General features: G+C 41.9%; 1 protein-coding gene across 1 annotated transcript in view; it reads right to left on the bottom strand.

The window, feature by feature from the left end:
- LOC142844282 (uncharacterized) overlaps nt 1-15,990 on the bottom strand; it is a 33,350-nt gene that overhangs the window by 1,628 nt on the left and 15,732 nt on the right. Inside the window, exon 4 of the mRNA XM_075962617.1 lies at nt 431-547. Coding sequence (XP_075818732.1) covers nt 431-547 — 117 coding nt within the window. The remainder of the gene's footprint in view (nt 1-430; nt 548-15,990) is intronic.

Raw genomic sequence — 15,990 nt, 5'->3', positions numbered from 1 at the left:
AAGCCCCCAGCAAAGCTACATCTCTTGCTTTCTTCTAATACACATAGCTTTGAAAGCTGAACACGGCATTCTTATCCCTGTATAGCACTAAAATGCAGTCCAGGTTTAACCCCAGTCAAATTGTGAAGCTTTATGTGATGAACCTGGAATACATATATCCAGTGGGATCAACAAGGACTCATTGTCAAAGGGAATCATGAAAGTCTAGTTTTTCAAAGTTTCACAAAGAGAGACTAATTATACAAACTTTACTGTTCAGGTAAACTAGTAAAATGCCATTGTTAAGTATAGGAGAGGGTCACACGCATGCCTTTAATCCCTTTAATATTGATTATGGAGGTCATGCTCCATATCACAGTGGTAAGGACAATGTAAGATACAGGTTTGTTGTGACATTAGGAAGATAGTTCACTCCAGTGCTAACACTTACTGGAGTCCCCAGCATGGTATATGTCTTCCCAGAGCCCGTCTGCCCATAGGCAAAGAGGCATATGTTGTAACCTTGGGCAGCTCCAGACAGTACTTCAGTACCCAAGTCCTGGAACACCTGTAACAACAAAAGTAGAAAGCTTATTGATCCATCTTCCCACAGCACATTGAAAAAATACATTAAACCTAAAAAAAAAAATAAAATTAAAATATTGGGGCTAGAGAGATAGTTCAGCAGTTAAGAGCACTGGACCTCAGGTTCAATTTCCAGTACCCATATGGCAGCTCACACCTGAACTGGTCATTCGTAAGAATCACTTCAGCTTCACAAGAAAAGATTTTAAGGGAAAATTCAAATTGCTCAAATATTTTTATGTACCTACTGAGTACTAGCCTCATTTTTTGTTTGTTTTAAAATACGTTTCCTAGTCCTTTTTCTTTTCTTTTTTTCCCCAAGACAGGGTTTCACTGTGTAGCTCTGGCTGTCTTGGAACTTGATTTGTAGACCACTGCCCAGGGCTAGTCCTTTTAAAAAGGATTTATTTTCATTATCTGCATGTAGGTGCATGTAGTATGTGGAGTATGTGCACACGTGTGTGAGTGCCTGGTGAAACCAGAAGAGAGCATCAGAGTCCATGGAACATAAGCTACAGGCAGTTATGACTACTTGGTACAGGCACTAGAAACCAAACTTAGGTCATCTAAAAGAGCAGTAAGTATCTCAAATGGCTGAGCAGTATCTCAGCCCCAGTGTTCTGTAGTCTAACACAAAAGAGCCTAAGGCAGGACAAAGATAAAAAGGCAAAAACCTGCTCCTCCTGATACACAGAGAAATGTTCACTAAGGCTAATGAGGTGGTTACAGTGAAACACTGCTCAAGAAGGTGACTCATGGTCTGAAGACCCCACAGGACCAGCTAGAAGTTAGAGAGAGCTGTCCCTGACAGTCGCTCCTCTGACTGCTCCTGATAGCTGGTAGGTTCTGCTGGACAATCGCTTCATCTGTGGTCAGATTTTGTGACTAATTCAGAAACCACCAGTAATCCTCATGTGGCAACTGCACTTTAAGTTTCTAGGTTTCCTGAAATTTCAACTGAACTCTGCCAGGCAGCATCCTAACACTCTTGACCACCGATGCTGGTCGTGGTGGGAAGCAGAACCCAGTTTTCCACCTCGGAGCCCTTTCACTTGCTGGCAGCTGGAACAATGACACACACAAGGAGGCTGCCAAGCAGGTAGACAGTCCCATTTGACTTCCCGAAGAAAGACACAAAAGCAGAACAGCAGATGACAAGTTCTCCAGGAGTGCCCAGCACAGCGGCGGAAGTGTCAACTATGGCGCTCGTGCCAGCCTACTCTGTGTGGCACTGCCTGCGATTCCTGCTGCCGCGGGGGCCCCAGTGCTTTCCTGATTATTTTATCGACTTCCCTTTCAATTCTGTGAAACATCTAGTATGGTTCCAGATTGTGGTGTGCACCTAGTCTTGTGCTTCAAAGTTGGTGATCCTAGGCAAGTTCCTTGCATTTTGTAAACTCCAGTTTCTCCAGCTGTAAGATGTCTATCACACAGACTGCTGTAGAGACTGCTGTCACAGGCGAAACTGGGGGCAACCAGGTAAAGACAGGAGCTAAGTCAAGACTACATCGTCTCGTATTCCAGCAGCTCCACTTAGGCTTCTTGGCCGTTATTACTTCTGTTTGCTTTTTAATGTGTCCATGGTCTAGGCAAAAGGCCAAAAGAACCCAGGGTGCTGTGAAGACTTGAGCTCTGTTCAAGAGAGATCCTTCCCATGGTCTCTCTTGTAGCTCTCTCTAGTCACACAAACTATGTTAACAAAGTTAAAAATTGGGAGAGGTCTTGCTTGCCTCCTAAAGTCTGGCCAGGTGACATTCCTTGAGTCTGAAGAAGCAATATATTTTGCTGCATTAGATTAGATGAATTGACTACCATTCATTCACTATTTGAAATATCCTCCACACACTCCAGCTTCCTGGGGCAGGAGGTGAGAACAGAGGTGGAAACAGCGAAGGGCCACATCTAAATCTAAACTTTATTTCTGCCCTGTTGCAGAATTGTTCATACTACCACTCTGCTGTGGCAATAAGGTTTACCTTGTATTCGAGGCCAGAGCTAGCTAATAGCTGACCAAAATTAGCCATAGAGGTTTTGGAGGACTGAGGATATATAGAGAGACATGGGAAGTAGTAGAGAGATGCTTAGAAAGATGTGTGTTCTTTGGATTAAGGAAGGAGACAGAAAGGAGGTCACTAGTTACTTCTCTGCCCCTGATCAATCTGGTTCTAACCCCATATCTGACTCGGGAGTTTTTATTAATAATAGAATAATTTAGGTAATCGTTACTACCCACAGTTTATGCTCAGCTGAGCAGAATAAAGAGAGAGAAAAAAACCAAAGATTGTTACTTCGTTCATGTCCTTATCCAAATGCCTATGTGTTCTCTGAAAGTACCACTGAAGAAAGCACTATAGCTGATGATAGAAGAATATCAACAGGATCAGGGCTCCAGTCAAGAATGATGGAGACTAAGACACAGTACCACAGCTGGGCGGTGTTGGCACACACCTTTAATCCCAGCACTTGGGAGAGAGAGGTAGGCAGATCCCTGTGAGTTCAAAGCCAGCCTGGTCTACAAGCGCTAGTTCCAGGACAGGCTCCAAAGCTACAGAGAAACCCTATCTAGAAAAACCAACAAAAAGATACAGTATCCACTCCTCAAGAGCTGGTAGGCTTAGCTCATCAGAAGATCCTGGAAAAGCCACAACCTTAGAAAGAGGAAAACAGCGAGATAAGACATGTTCCACTCCACCCATGTTAACACAATGAGACATAAGCCATGTCAGGGGAGCAGCGGGTGACAATTGGGGTTCGAGGTGTCAGCCCATCAGTAGGAGACTCTCTGGTGGGTGAGGCAAGGCCCTGAGACTACAGACTCCAGGATGTCTTTTGATTCTCTTGTGCCTTTACATGTTGCTGTTGCTATCTTTCTCTGGTGTGAATCGGGTATGGGGAGATGCCCTACTGCCTGTAATGTAATGTGTTTATCTCATGGAAACATCCTGCTCACTGGACATTTTTTACCTGTAGACTATAATAAAAAATGACTTCTCTCTAACAGATACTGTTTAATTGATAATAATAATGTTACATTATACAATATATTATATAATAATATTAAAAATACAGAGTTGTGATAAATAAAAGTAACTACAAGGAAACGTCACACAACAGGGGTCTATGTAAGGGGTCACTTAAGGAGCTGCCTAGATCATAGCTCAAGTTAATGATTAAGAGAAACAGTTGAGTCCCAGGAACCAGGCTGGCTCAAAATCCTTTAATCTTAGAGCTGAAAGACTCTAATGCCAAAAGACATAGTCACGGGTCTCGGTGTGCATCATTAGCTGAAACAAAGCATTTTTACCTGTACTCTGTAAGAAATTTAACACAGTCACTGTATGGGGTAGATATATTGGATTGAACAGCCGTATTTCAGAAGTACCTTCATCTTGAAGAATCCTTGTAGAAAACAGTGAATGTTTTGCCAAAGGGTCCTGTGGCCATCCTATGACTTTGGTCACAAGACACCTCAGGTACACTTGAGGCTCTTGTATTATTGTGTATTGCACACAATGCATAGTGAATGACTAGAATCATGGAGGCATGTGATGGTCTTCAGTAAGATGTGCAAATTTAGATTAGGGACCTTGGTATGAGGAAATACTGTATAACAATCAATAAATACGTCTTTGTATGGCTGTTTGGGGTCCAGTCCAAGCCCAGTCCATTCCAGTTCAGTCTATCAGAAGAGGCTGGACCTTTCTGCTGCTACATGGGCCTTAAAAAATACAGAAGAATAAAGAAGGAAAGCATCAAGAGATTGAGTGAGTGTCTTTTTCCTTAACACCCTCAGACAGAAAAGTCTAATGTTGTGAATTGCCCTTTGAACCCTGTGCTGCTTGGAGGCTGGTCCCCCAGGCAGCAATACTATAGTGGCATTTCATTTGTATTTTAATAAATAAATGTTTGCCAGAAGATTAGAGAGTAAAACAGCCTCACTGTTCAGCCTTACACACACCTTTAATCTCAGTAGCCACACTAGTTGCAATAGAAACTGGGTGGTGCATGTCTTTAATCCCAGTGGTGCATGCTCTTAATCCCGGCCCTAGGGAGGATTATAAAGTGGGAGGAGACAGCTCTCAGACACAGTCTCATTCTGAGATTCCTGGAGGCAGGATCGCCATTTTTGGATGGAGGTCAAAGTAAGAGCCAGTAGCTGGCTGTTTTGCTTTTTGGGTCTTCAGGTTGAACCCCAATTTCTCTGAGTTTTTATTAATTGTGCCTCACAATATGACATCATAGTCTAAGAGTTAAGATAAATCACTGAACTACAGTCTGCCGCAGACACCAATTAAGAATAGATAGGTGACTTCCTTTATTTTTTAAGAATTCAAGTAATGGAACATATATAATGCACAGCACTATAGACCTTGTTCTTTTTTCCTCTCCCTCTCTCTCCCTCCCTCTCTCTCTCCCTTCCTCCCTCCCCCGCTCCCCCCTCTTTCTTTCTTTCTTTCTTCCTTTCTTCCTTTCTTCCTTTCTTTCTTCCTTTCTCTCTTTCCTTTTTATTTTGTTGTTCTAAATAGGGTTTCTCTGTGTAACAGTCCTGGCTGTCCTGGAACTCACTCTGTAGATCAGGCTGGTCTCAAACTCAGAGAACCTGCCTGCCTCTGCCTTCAGAGTGCTGGGACTAAAGGTGTGTGTCACCAGGCCCGGCTCAGACATCCCTTTCTCAAATCCAACCAGAATCAACAACACTGCTGACAATTTCCTAACAATGGTTCATCCAAGCATAGGGGCGGCCTACATATTCCTAGAGGGATTTGTCACTGATAAGTTGCTTTGGTTTGTATGGGTTTTTATTCTGTTAGCTATTATGTTCTCTAACCAAGTGGACTCATAGCAAAAGTAATTGTAAAAAGTGCATATGGACCCAGCAGTGTTAGTGCACGTCTTTAATCCCAGCACTCAGGCAGATCTCGGCGAGGTTGAGGCCAGTCTGGACAGCAAAGGCTGTTACACAGAGAAAGCCTATCCTAAAAACAAAAACAACAACAACAAAACCATATAGTTCCTGGATAGCTTTGTGTCATCTTAACACAAGCTGGAGTCATTTGAAAAGAGGGACTCTCAACTGAAAACAATGCCTCCATAAGAGCTGCCTGCAGGCAAGTCTATAGTGTATTTTCTAAACTATTAATTGGCATGGGTGGTGGCATCCTTGGGCTGGTGATCTTGGGTGCTACAAGAATGCAAACTGGGCAAGCCATGAGGAGCAATCCAGTAAGCAGCCAGCAAACAGCCAGCACTCCTCCATGACCTGCATCAGCTCCTGACTCCAGGTTTCTGCCTTGCTTGAGTTCCTGCCCTGACTTCTCTCAGTGATGAACTGTTATTTGTATTTTAATAAATAAAGCTTGCCCGAAGGTCAGTGAAAAGCAGCCACACTAGTCAGCCATACAGACCAGGCAGTGGTGGCACACACCTTTAATCCAGCAGCCACACTAGTCAGCCATACAGACCAGGCAGTGGTGGCACACACCTTTAATCCAGCAGCCACACTAGTCAGCCATACAGACCAGGCAGTGGTGGCACACACCTTTAATCCAGCAGCCACACTAGTCAGCCATACAGACCAGGCAGTGGTGGCACACATCTTTAATCCAGCAGTTACACTAGTCAGCCATAGAGGCTGCATAGTGGTGGTGCACGTCTTTAATCCCAGCACTAGAGAGGAATATAAGGCAGACGAGGACTGGTTCTCTTTCAGTCTGAAGATTTCAAAGAGGTAAGAGCTCTCTAGTGGCTTGGCTGCTTTTGCTTTTCTAGTCTTCAGGTGGAACCCCAATATCTGTCTCTTGGTATTTATTATTCATGCTGCAGAAAATGACTCAGGAAAAAACAGAATGGAGCCTTGAAAATCAAGTAGGTTGTGTAACAGAAATATGTCTAAACTGTATAAACAACTGTGTTACACTGTGAGGGATTAACTTAATGGAATTTGGAAAATCAAATACATGAAGAAAAAGGACTCAAATGTTAGTGCAAGGTAAACACGCTTATTTTCTTCCACTAAGCGCGCTGCATTCTTTAGATGACAAGGCAATCACATTCAGCCAGAAAACTATCAATAATATAAGACAATTAGACAGTACAGAAATGAAGAAATCACCGATAACCCTTCAATCACAAAAAAATAAAAACTGAAATTGTGGATGACCCAAAATGCAATAAAGATAATAACCTATTGGTAAAATACAGCAAACATGGACCACAGTAAATTATGGCTTCATCTAATTACAGAGAAAGGTCTAAATGTATTTTAACCTATAGTCTTCCTACAAATTAGGGGAAATGGGGTGGGAGGTGAGTAGAACATAATTAATAGACAAACCATTAACTCCACACAAGGAAATTTTTTTTTTACACAAGGAAACTTTAGAAACAAAGAAAATTTTGTTATGTGTAACAACATGGATGAAAAAAGAAAAAAGGTATTTTTCTCCACTTACTATTCAAGGTTCATCTATGTTGTTGCACAGATCAAACTTTATAAAACACCATTTCTCAGCACGTATCTCAACCACCCAGACAATATTAAAAGTATGTTGGTAACATAGAGGAAGAGGGAGAAAGGAGAGATAGGTAATGCTAAGAATGTCTGAAAAGGCCACATATTATTTTGCGAGTGCATCTTAAAATGCTAAAGTAACATGTGTACGTGTGTGTGCGTGCACATATATATACATATACATATATATATATATATATATATATATATACATATATATATTAAATGGAGTTACAGCACACAAGGTGATAATGTTCCTTTTGACCACACAGTTATCTTCTGAAGAAACATGTTCATAATATTGAGTTGAGCCAGATGAGAGTTGTGAGCAAAGGCCAGGGTGACAGAGAGAGTCTGAGTCATACATAGTCTTAGTGCTTCCAAAACTTTCCCCAACACAGTATTTATTTAGGCATAATAACATCACAGCTGGGGAGAAAGGAAAAACAAAACCAAGCCAAATAAGCATTGCCTTCCTAGCCTTTAGACTCTTTGTCCCTTCTTTCCTTTGTTCTCAAATGGAACTGTCCCTCCACCACTGCTCTCATGAGAATAGCATGTAAAACAGTGGTCCTGGGAGTTGGATCCATGGCTATAGAGATTCTCTGGGTTCACCATCACGAGAAAACCCTAGGCAAGCCCCTGAAGTACTAGACAGAGGATGCTCATTTAAGGCTGAGGCTCCGACATGGCATCTACAAGCAACACAGTGCACATAAATGAATGTATAACAATGGACTGAATCCAGTATGCTCACAAAATATATGCAGAATAAAATTACATTATGGTTGTTCAGTAGTTTTCCTTTAAATCCTGAATTCCTTTCCACATGTTTGATGCTCGTTAGTCTTGCATACAGCACTGTTTCCAGTGTACTCAAAAGAGCTCCTCAGCATTGTTTTCAATGGGTTTGGTCCAGCAGCACCAAGACATAGTCAAGTAGGACCAAGCTGTTTCATATCGTTTGAGCTGCAAATACTTGTATAGAAGGAAGCTGGAAATATGGCTGAGTGGTATTCACCAGACAAGGCCAATGTGAAAACTAGAGTTTGGGTTCTCAGAACAAAAAAAGCTGGGGGGGTGTGGTAGACCACCTGTAATGCTAGCACGTAGAAAGGGAAGAAAGGGAATCCTCAGCTAGACTAGGCAAAAAGTTGAATCCAAGTTCAGTGGGAGAGACTGCCTCAGTATGTAAGGCAGAGAGTGACTAAGGAAAACACTGGAAATCAACCCTGGGCCAGTGTGCACACACAGAAAGAGACACCACAACCACACACACATGACCGTGAACCTCCATACATGTCTGCACACCACACATACACATACACCGGGGAAGGAAAACAAGCCTAGATGATTGCGTCTATGTGGAAAAAGTTTTCCGCCAATTATGCTGCTCGGAGCATATTTTACTGTTTTTAATCTTGTTTAGTCTAAAGGGTCTCACGAGGCCAATGTTAACACTGGAGACACAAGCGAACTGGTTTTGTACTTTAGCAAGGCCAGTTGAAGCTCATCTCATTTTTAGGTTTGGTTTAAGAGATTAATTGTTGTGATGACCTGTGGGGTATCTGCCTCAGATATCCCACTTACAGTACAACTTCCTGACTAAAGCCATAGTCCCCTCCCCCAGCCTTAAAGCCTTTGCAGAAGGAGCGGCTGCACGCTAGTCACAATTCCTCAACACGCTGGCCTCAAGTCACTTCTTCCGCTTCAGCTCTCAAACTTCAAGTCCATCCCAAACTATACAAAACTAACTCTAGTTTAACACCTATTTCTGGAACAAATGGAGGCTGAGGTGGGGAGATCTCAGTAAGAGGCCAGCCTAGGCCACACAGGAGAATTCTGTCTCCAAACCAAAACAAAAGCATCATATATATTAAAAGTCTTCTGGATTCATTCTGGAGGACTTGCGTTCGTTCCCCCTCTGATTTGAAACTGGACACCCTAGGGTACAAGACAGATGAAAGAGAACCTACTTGGAAAGACAAGAGCCAGGAGTGCTGGGTTATACTAGGAAGAAAGCACAATGAGCTAGTGTAGGCCTGGAATCTCAGCACCCGGGAGGCTGAGACAGGAAGATAGCAAGCTGAAGGTTTATCAGGGTTATATAATGAGTTCCAGACCAGCCTTGGCCACACACTCAGACCCTGTTGCAAAACTCAAAGAAAGAAAAGAAAGTAGCACAATGACTACATTGTGACACAGATCCTAGTCGCCTGTGGGAGCATTCCAGCTACACTTCAACACCTAGCCCCTGGGTCACAAAGGAGTAAGTAGCATTCTCATTCACTGTTATAAAGTACAAACTATTGTCTCTATATCACAGAATACTCAAGTCCACTGAAGTACTCAGGTAATTTAGGATAAAACATCCTGATTGCATCCATAGACAAACACTTGCTCTGGTTACAGAACTAAAATCAGGTGGTGTTCTCCACTTCTCAGAAAGAGAGGAGTCACTAAGCAGGCCTGAAAATAACATGTCCTTCATTCATGACCGTTGGTTCTTTCTACACTACTGTAAGACTTAACAGTCCAGTATCTTCTAAATGTCAGATACTTCATTTCACACTTCAAATATCAGAGGGCATCATAGAGTGAGGAGATGGGGCAAGTTTATACAGCACTTAGGAGAATCTAGTATAAAAGTCAAGACTTTGAGGCAGCAGACCTGGGTTTAAATCTAGGTTCCACACTTTCCAGGACTGCCATGGAGAAGAAATGATATAACAGAACTTAAAATACCCAGTCTACCTAGAACAGGGTGGCCCTCAATAGGTTTGTAATCCTAGCATGAGGGTGGCAGGGGCAGGAACAAGTTTGAGGCCAGCCTGGTCTACACAGTGAGAGACTATCTCAAAACAACAACAGCATTTTAAGAACCCAGGCAAGATGGTACAAGCCTATAATCCTAGCACTTGAAAGGTAGGGGCAGAAGGCTTGTCCACACAGCAAGTTTAAGGCCAGTGTGAGCTACATGGGACTCTGTCTCTACAAAACAAAAGTCCTATTTTCTCCCTATAGAAGAAAGTTGGTTATGAAAACATTTCCAGAATTAACTCTGACTTTTCCAAACCCTGAAACCGAATCACTAAACTTCATGGAATGTTTCCAGATCCTTGAAGAGAAGGAAGAAGTTGTTTACTTTCTTAAAATGGATGTGGACAGAAGGAAAAATCATACCAGCCTGAAACCATGACATGTCTGTGTTTAACATCACCACAAACAAGATGACCAATTTAACATGAGAGGAATAATAGAGAGTAATTAAGGGTTTCTATTCTTGTCAAATTCCATCTCAACAGAGTCGCTGCTTCTCCCAGCTACATAGAAGCTGTATTAATCTTCCTCCTGTGTAAACTCAGTGAGTATCCCTAAGAAGCACCTGTCTTATACCTAAATGCTGAGCTTCAGAAATAAGAGCTGAACAATGAAATGAGAGACAAAGGAATAATCTACTATTTCTAAGAAATGTGTAAGGCAAATGAGCACATTTTTCTGCTTGCTTCTTCCATCCCTGAGGGACAGTTACTTAGGAGACCGTGTATAAACTAAGATAATTTTAGGGCTCAATTCTACATCTGCCTGAACTCCCCAGTGTAGCCTGAGGCATCTTGTTCATTTCCCGGTCAGCCAGGCATGAAATGATCACACAGAAATTGTATTATTACAACACTGCTTGGCCAATAGCTCAAGCGTATTTCTAGCAAGCTCTTACATCTTAAATTAACCCATTTTTATTAATCCATGCATTACCACGAGGTCATGGCCTAGTGGCAAGGTTCTGGCGGGTTCCCACAGGCATCTTTCTCCTTGGGTGGCTACATGGCATCTTCCTGATTTGTCTGCTCTCCTCCACTATCTGCTTAGAATTCCCACCTTGCCCTATTCTGCGCTGCAATAGATCTAAAGAAGCTTCTTTATTAACCAATGATATTCACAACATACAGAGGGGAATCTCACATCACCCCAGGGTTCTGCCTTTTACAGCTTGAAAATCCATGGGTGCAGTGGCCCATGTCTTTAATCCCAGCTCTGGGGAAGCAGAGGCAAGTGTATATCAGTGAGTTCAAGAGCAGGCTAGTCTAACATATCCAGAGTTCCAGACTAGCAAGGGCTATATAGTGAGACCCTGCTCAAAAATGAAATAAAATAAAAGTCCAGACTATGAGTGATGCCTGGACAAACTGTCACTATTGGAATTCAGGCTTTTATTGCATTCAGTCTTTGAGGGAGAGGGAATATAAATACCCCATACTCTCTGCTTCATAGTTGAAAAATACTATCTGTCTTCTATGTCTTTCTGCAGAAACAAGAGAGGTTTCTATTGACATTTAGACAACTGAACCAAGGGTCCCCCATGAATCTCGTACATGATATACTGAGGCCAGCCTTAGCCAGATGATTCATACACCTTGGACTAGATGGAATACATTGAATACTTCTTGACATTGTTGGCACAATACTGACATCTACAAAGTTTACATACTAAACTGTGCAATTGACTTACAAAAAAAAACAGTCAAACAGTCGCACACTCACACACACACACACACACACACACACACACACACACACACACACCTCACACATTTGAATTAAGTTGACAAGTTTGCATCGGACTGCACTCATAGCTATTACAGGCATCTACATGGCCTACAGACTCCTGGCTGAAGGACAGAATGAAACCCAAGAGGGAACTCCCAAGTTAAATTAGTGACTCACATGATGCTCTGAGAAATCTGATCCTCTTGAAATCCAAAGAGCTGAGGTTAAATGTGTGTATGTGTGTGTGTGTGTGTGTGTTACTTTCAAATCTTAGGAAAGAATGTCTCTCTCATTTTTTGGAAGAGAATCTACAGACTTAGGTTCTATCTTATTACAAACTAAGCAATCATATTGTTAATCAGATTTTAAAATGTTTTCATTAGCATATATTACCTATATATAATTTGTTTCATTATGAAATTTTCATATGGGTACATAATATATTTCAATTACATTCTCCCCTGTTTATCTTTCTTGCCTTTTTCCTCTCACCCTAACTCCCTTATACTCCCTCTTCCTAACTAGCTCCCCTTCTAATTTCATGTGTCTGTCCCTTTTTTGCTTATTTTCAATGATTTAGTGGACCGTGCAGTTTATCAGTGGCGATACCACTGAAGACAATGTCTCTCCCTCCCTGACCACTGATAACTGCTTATAAATTCTCAAGTAAGCATGGGGGCCCCGTGAGTCCCTCCCACAACACAATTCTGGCAGGCTCAATGTAGTCCAGCTCTTGTGTAAGTAATCACACCTGCTATGAGATTAAGAGTACAACAGCCCTGTCACACCTGGATGCCAGTGTCCCACACCCTTCAGCTCCTTTCTCCAGCTCCTACACTCCTTCTGCCCCATCTTCTATAATATGAACAAAAATTTTTATACTTTCTTCCCATCATTGAGAATAACAATTTACCCACCCCTCTCTTTGTTTTTTGTTTTGTTTTGAGATAGGCTCTAGCTGTCCTGGAAACGACTATGTAGACCAGGCTGACTTTAAACTCACAAGAGATCCATCCACCTCTGCCTTCCAAATGCTGGGATTAATATGGGTACATAATATTACATTCGCTACCACACCTGGTATATATCTCCCTTGAAATTCCATGAAAAGCTTGGGTAAAATGTGTGTTATTTTCCACATTGTTGGACTGAGGAAAACTGCTCAATGGACAGAGTGATGGCCATGCAAGTGTGAGGACCACAATCTGTACCCCCAGCACCTCTAACTAAAAAAAAAAGTGGGAGCCAGTGGTGGTAATGCACACCTTTAATTTCACCACTTAGGAGACAAAGGCAGGCAGATCTCTGAGTTTGAGGCCAGCCTGGTCTACCGAACAAGTACCAATACAGCCATGGCTACAAAGAGAAACCCTGTCTCAAAAAAAACCACACATACACACACTCAAAAAAAAAAGAAAGAAAGAAAGAAAGAGAAGAGGAGGGGGAGGAGGAGGAAGAAGAAGATGATGAAAAAGAAGAAGGAAGAGAGAAGAAGGGAGAAGAAAGAAGGAGGAGGAGGAGGAGGAAAAAGAAGGAAGAAGAAAAAGAGAGAAGAAAGGCTGGGAGAGTGTAGTTACCCCTTGTAATCCCAGCATCTGGGAAGCAGAAGTGGGAGAGTCCCTACAATAAACTAGGTAGGTAGATTAGCTAGACTTGGTGAATCCTGGGTTCAGAGAGACCTTACCTCAATAAAACAGTGGAGAACAGCTGAGGAAGGTCAACTTCAGGCCTACATATACTTCCAACACACATACAGACACACACGCCAGCAAATAAGCATACCTTCCTGTGCACACAAACATGCACACATATATGCATACAGACATGTACATCACACACAATGCACAAGTAAAAAAGCATAGTACTTACCACACTGTGATTATCTGTCTCCTCTAAAATAGACACATCAAATGTGATGCTGATTTAAGGGGAAATGTTTGAGAAAGGAGGACCAATCAAGCAAGAGCAAACAAAACCAAGATGAAAACAAATTCTTTCTCCTGTCATCTCTGTAGATATGCTTGCAATTCTAAAAAGGCAATTTTTACTAAAAGTTGAGATTATTTAAATGTATATAAACTGAAAAACAGTTAGACCACTGCATTATAAGTACCGTTCCTGACTTCAAATGTGTGTGAGCAGAGAACTCCTGCCCCAACAGCTGCTCATCACCAGGAGGAAGTTAGGTGAGTTTCCCAAGCAGAACATGCTGGTCCCAGGAGAAATACACAGCTTCAAAGAAGGGTTAGAAAAAGTGTGCACTAATGGATGGATCTAGATAACACCATATTGAGTGAGGTAACCCAGACCCAGAAAGACAAATATAGCATGTACTCACTCATAAGTGGCTTTTAGACATAAAGCAAAGAAAAACCAGCCTACAGGACACAGACCCAGAGAAACTAGACAACAAAGAGAACCCTAAATAGAGAACATACATGGATCTACTACATAGGAAGGTGAAAAAAACAAGATCTCCTGAGTAAGCTGGGAGTTTGGGGCTCACAGGAGAGAGTAGAAGGGGAGAGGAAAGGAAGAGAGGGGAGAAAAATGTATAGCTCAATAAAAATAAAGAAAGGAAAAAGAAAAAGCACGTATTTGCTTCTCATGTGCTGTAAGAGAATGGTTGCTCACTGTGCCAGGATCTGAGCGAAAGCACATAAAAACTCACATATCAACTTACTAGGTGGGCAATGAACATAAGTACTTTAACAAATAATTCATCATATGGTAATTCTGAGATATTCACTACCACAATGGTAATAATACACACACATAACTAATAAGAATAGGCCATAGAGATTTTAAGTAGCTTGTTCAAAGTAAGACAGTAAATTAGTATCTGTGCCTATTTCAAATGTGGGTCTAATTTCAGAGTATAAACAGATTAGCATTAGTGCAGATTCACACCAGGGAGAACAGATCAATTTTGATGAAAAGTTTTGGCTGAACATCCAAATATTTTTAATAGGGTATAAATACAATTTTTATCAACGAAGATCTTCCTTAAGAATGGAAAGTTAGGGCTGTGGAGTTGGCTCAGTAGGAAATGTCTTTTGCCACCAAGCCTAAAGACCTGAGTTTGATCCCTGGGGCCACAAGGTGAAAGGAGAGTAAAGACTCCTAAAAATTGTTCTCTGGCCTCCTTATATGTGTGTGGCATAATTTACTTATTTAGTTTTTAGAGATGGGGTTTCTCTGTAGCCTTGGAGCCTGTCCTGGAGCTGGCTTTGTAGACTAGACTGGTCTCAAACTCAAAGAGATTCTCCTGTCTCTGTCTCCCGAGTACTGGGCTTAAAGGTGTACTCCACCACTGCCTGGCAAATAAGTGTAATTTTAAAAAATTACAAATAATAGGAAGCTAGTAACACCAGGGTTATAGGATAAAGGATCATGGAATAAAGACAGATGTGTTCTTTCTCTCTTCTTTGAGACAGGGTCACTTATAGCCCTCGCTGCCCTGGAACTCTCCATGCAGACCATGCTGGCCTCAAACTCATAGATCCTTGGCTTTGCCTCCTGAATGCTGGGATGAAAGGTGTGCACTACCATCCCCAGATCCCGCTCTTACTTTTCTTGTTGCTATGATTAAATACCTTAATAAAAACAACAGAATGGGGGAAAGTTTATTTGGCTCACAGTTCAGGGTACAATCTATCATGGCAGGGAATGAAAGATGGCAGATGCTGAAAGTGGCTGGTCACACAGCATCCAGTCTGGAGGTGGGACACTATGAACACTGGTGCTCACCTTACCTTCTCTCCTATAGAGCCCAGGATTCCTGCCCACAGAATGGTACCATTCTCAGGGACAGGCTCTTCCTACCTGACCGTTATCCAAGATAATCCCTACAGGCCTGCCAACGCCAGTCTGCCAGGTGATTCTACAGCTCATCAATCTGACAACTGAAATTAGTCATCATCACACATTTACCTGTGAATTACTAACATTAACATCTGTTTTGTTTGTTTGTTTTTTGAGACAGGGTCTCAACTGAGTAAGTGGCCTGGAACTTGCTATATAAGCCATACTGGGCTCCAATTCAGAGATCTGACTACCTCTGCCTCCCAAGTGCCAGCACTTGGGATTAAAAGTGTACGCCAACACTGCTCAGGTCCTAGGTGACATTCTTGTTTACATCCACCAATAAACAGTGACATCTTGTTAACATCTGTCTATGAATGGTGACACCTTGTTCACAGGTATCTCTGAATGCTAAAATCTTACTAACCATTATCTATTAATAGTGATACTTTACAGTCTATAGATAGTGACATCTTGCTAACAGCTATCTATGAATGGTGACACTTTGTTAACATCTAAGTCATATATACACAGACACAAGTATGCCATGTTTGAGGTGAGCC

Source organism: Microtus pennsylvanicus, chromosome 2 (assembly GCF_037038515.1).
Source record: "Microtus pennsylvanicus isolate mMicPen1 chromosome 2, mMicPen1.hap1, whole genome shotgun sequence".
Classification (NCBI taxonomy): Eukaryota; Metazoa; Chordata; class Mammalia; order Rodentia; family Cricetidae; genus Microtus; species Microtus pennsylvanicus.
This window is presented reverse-complemented; position numbering and strand designations above follow the sequence as displayed.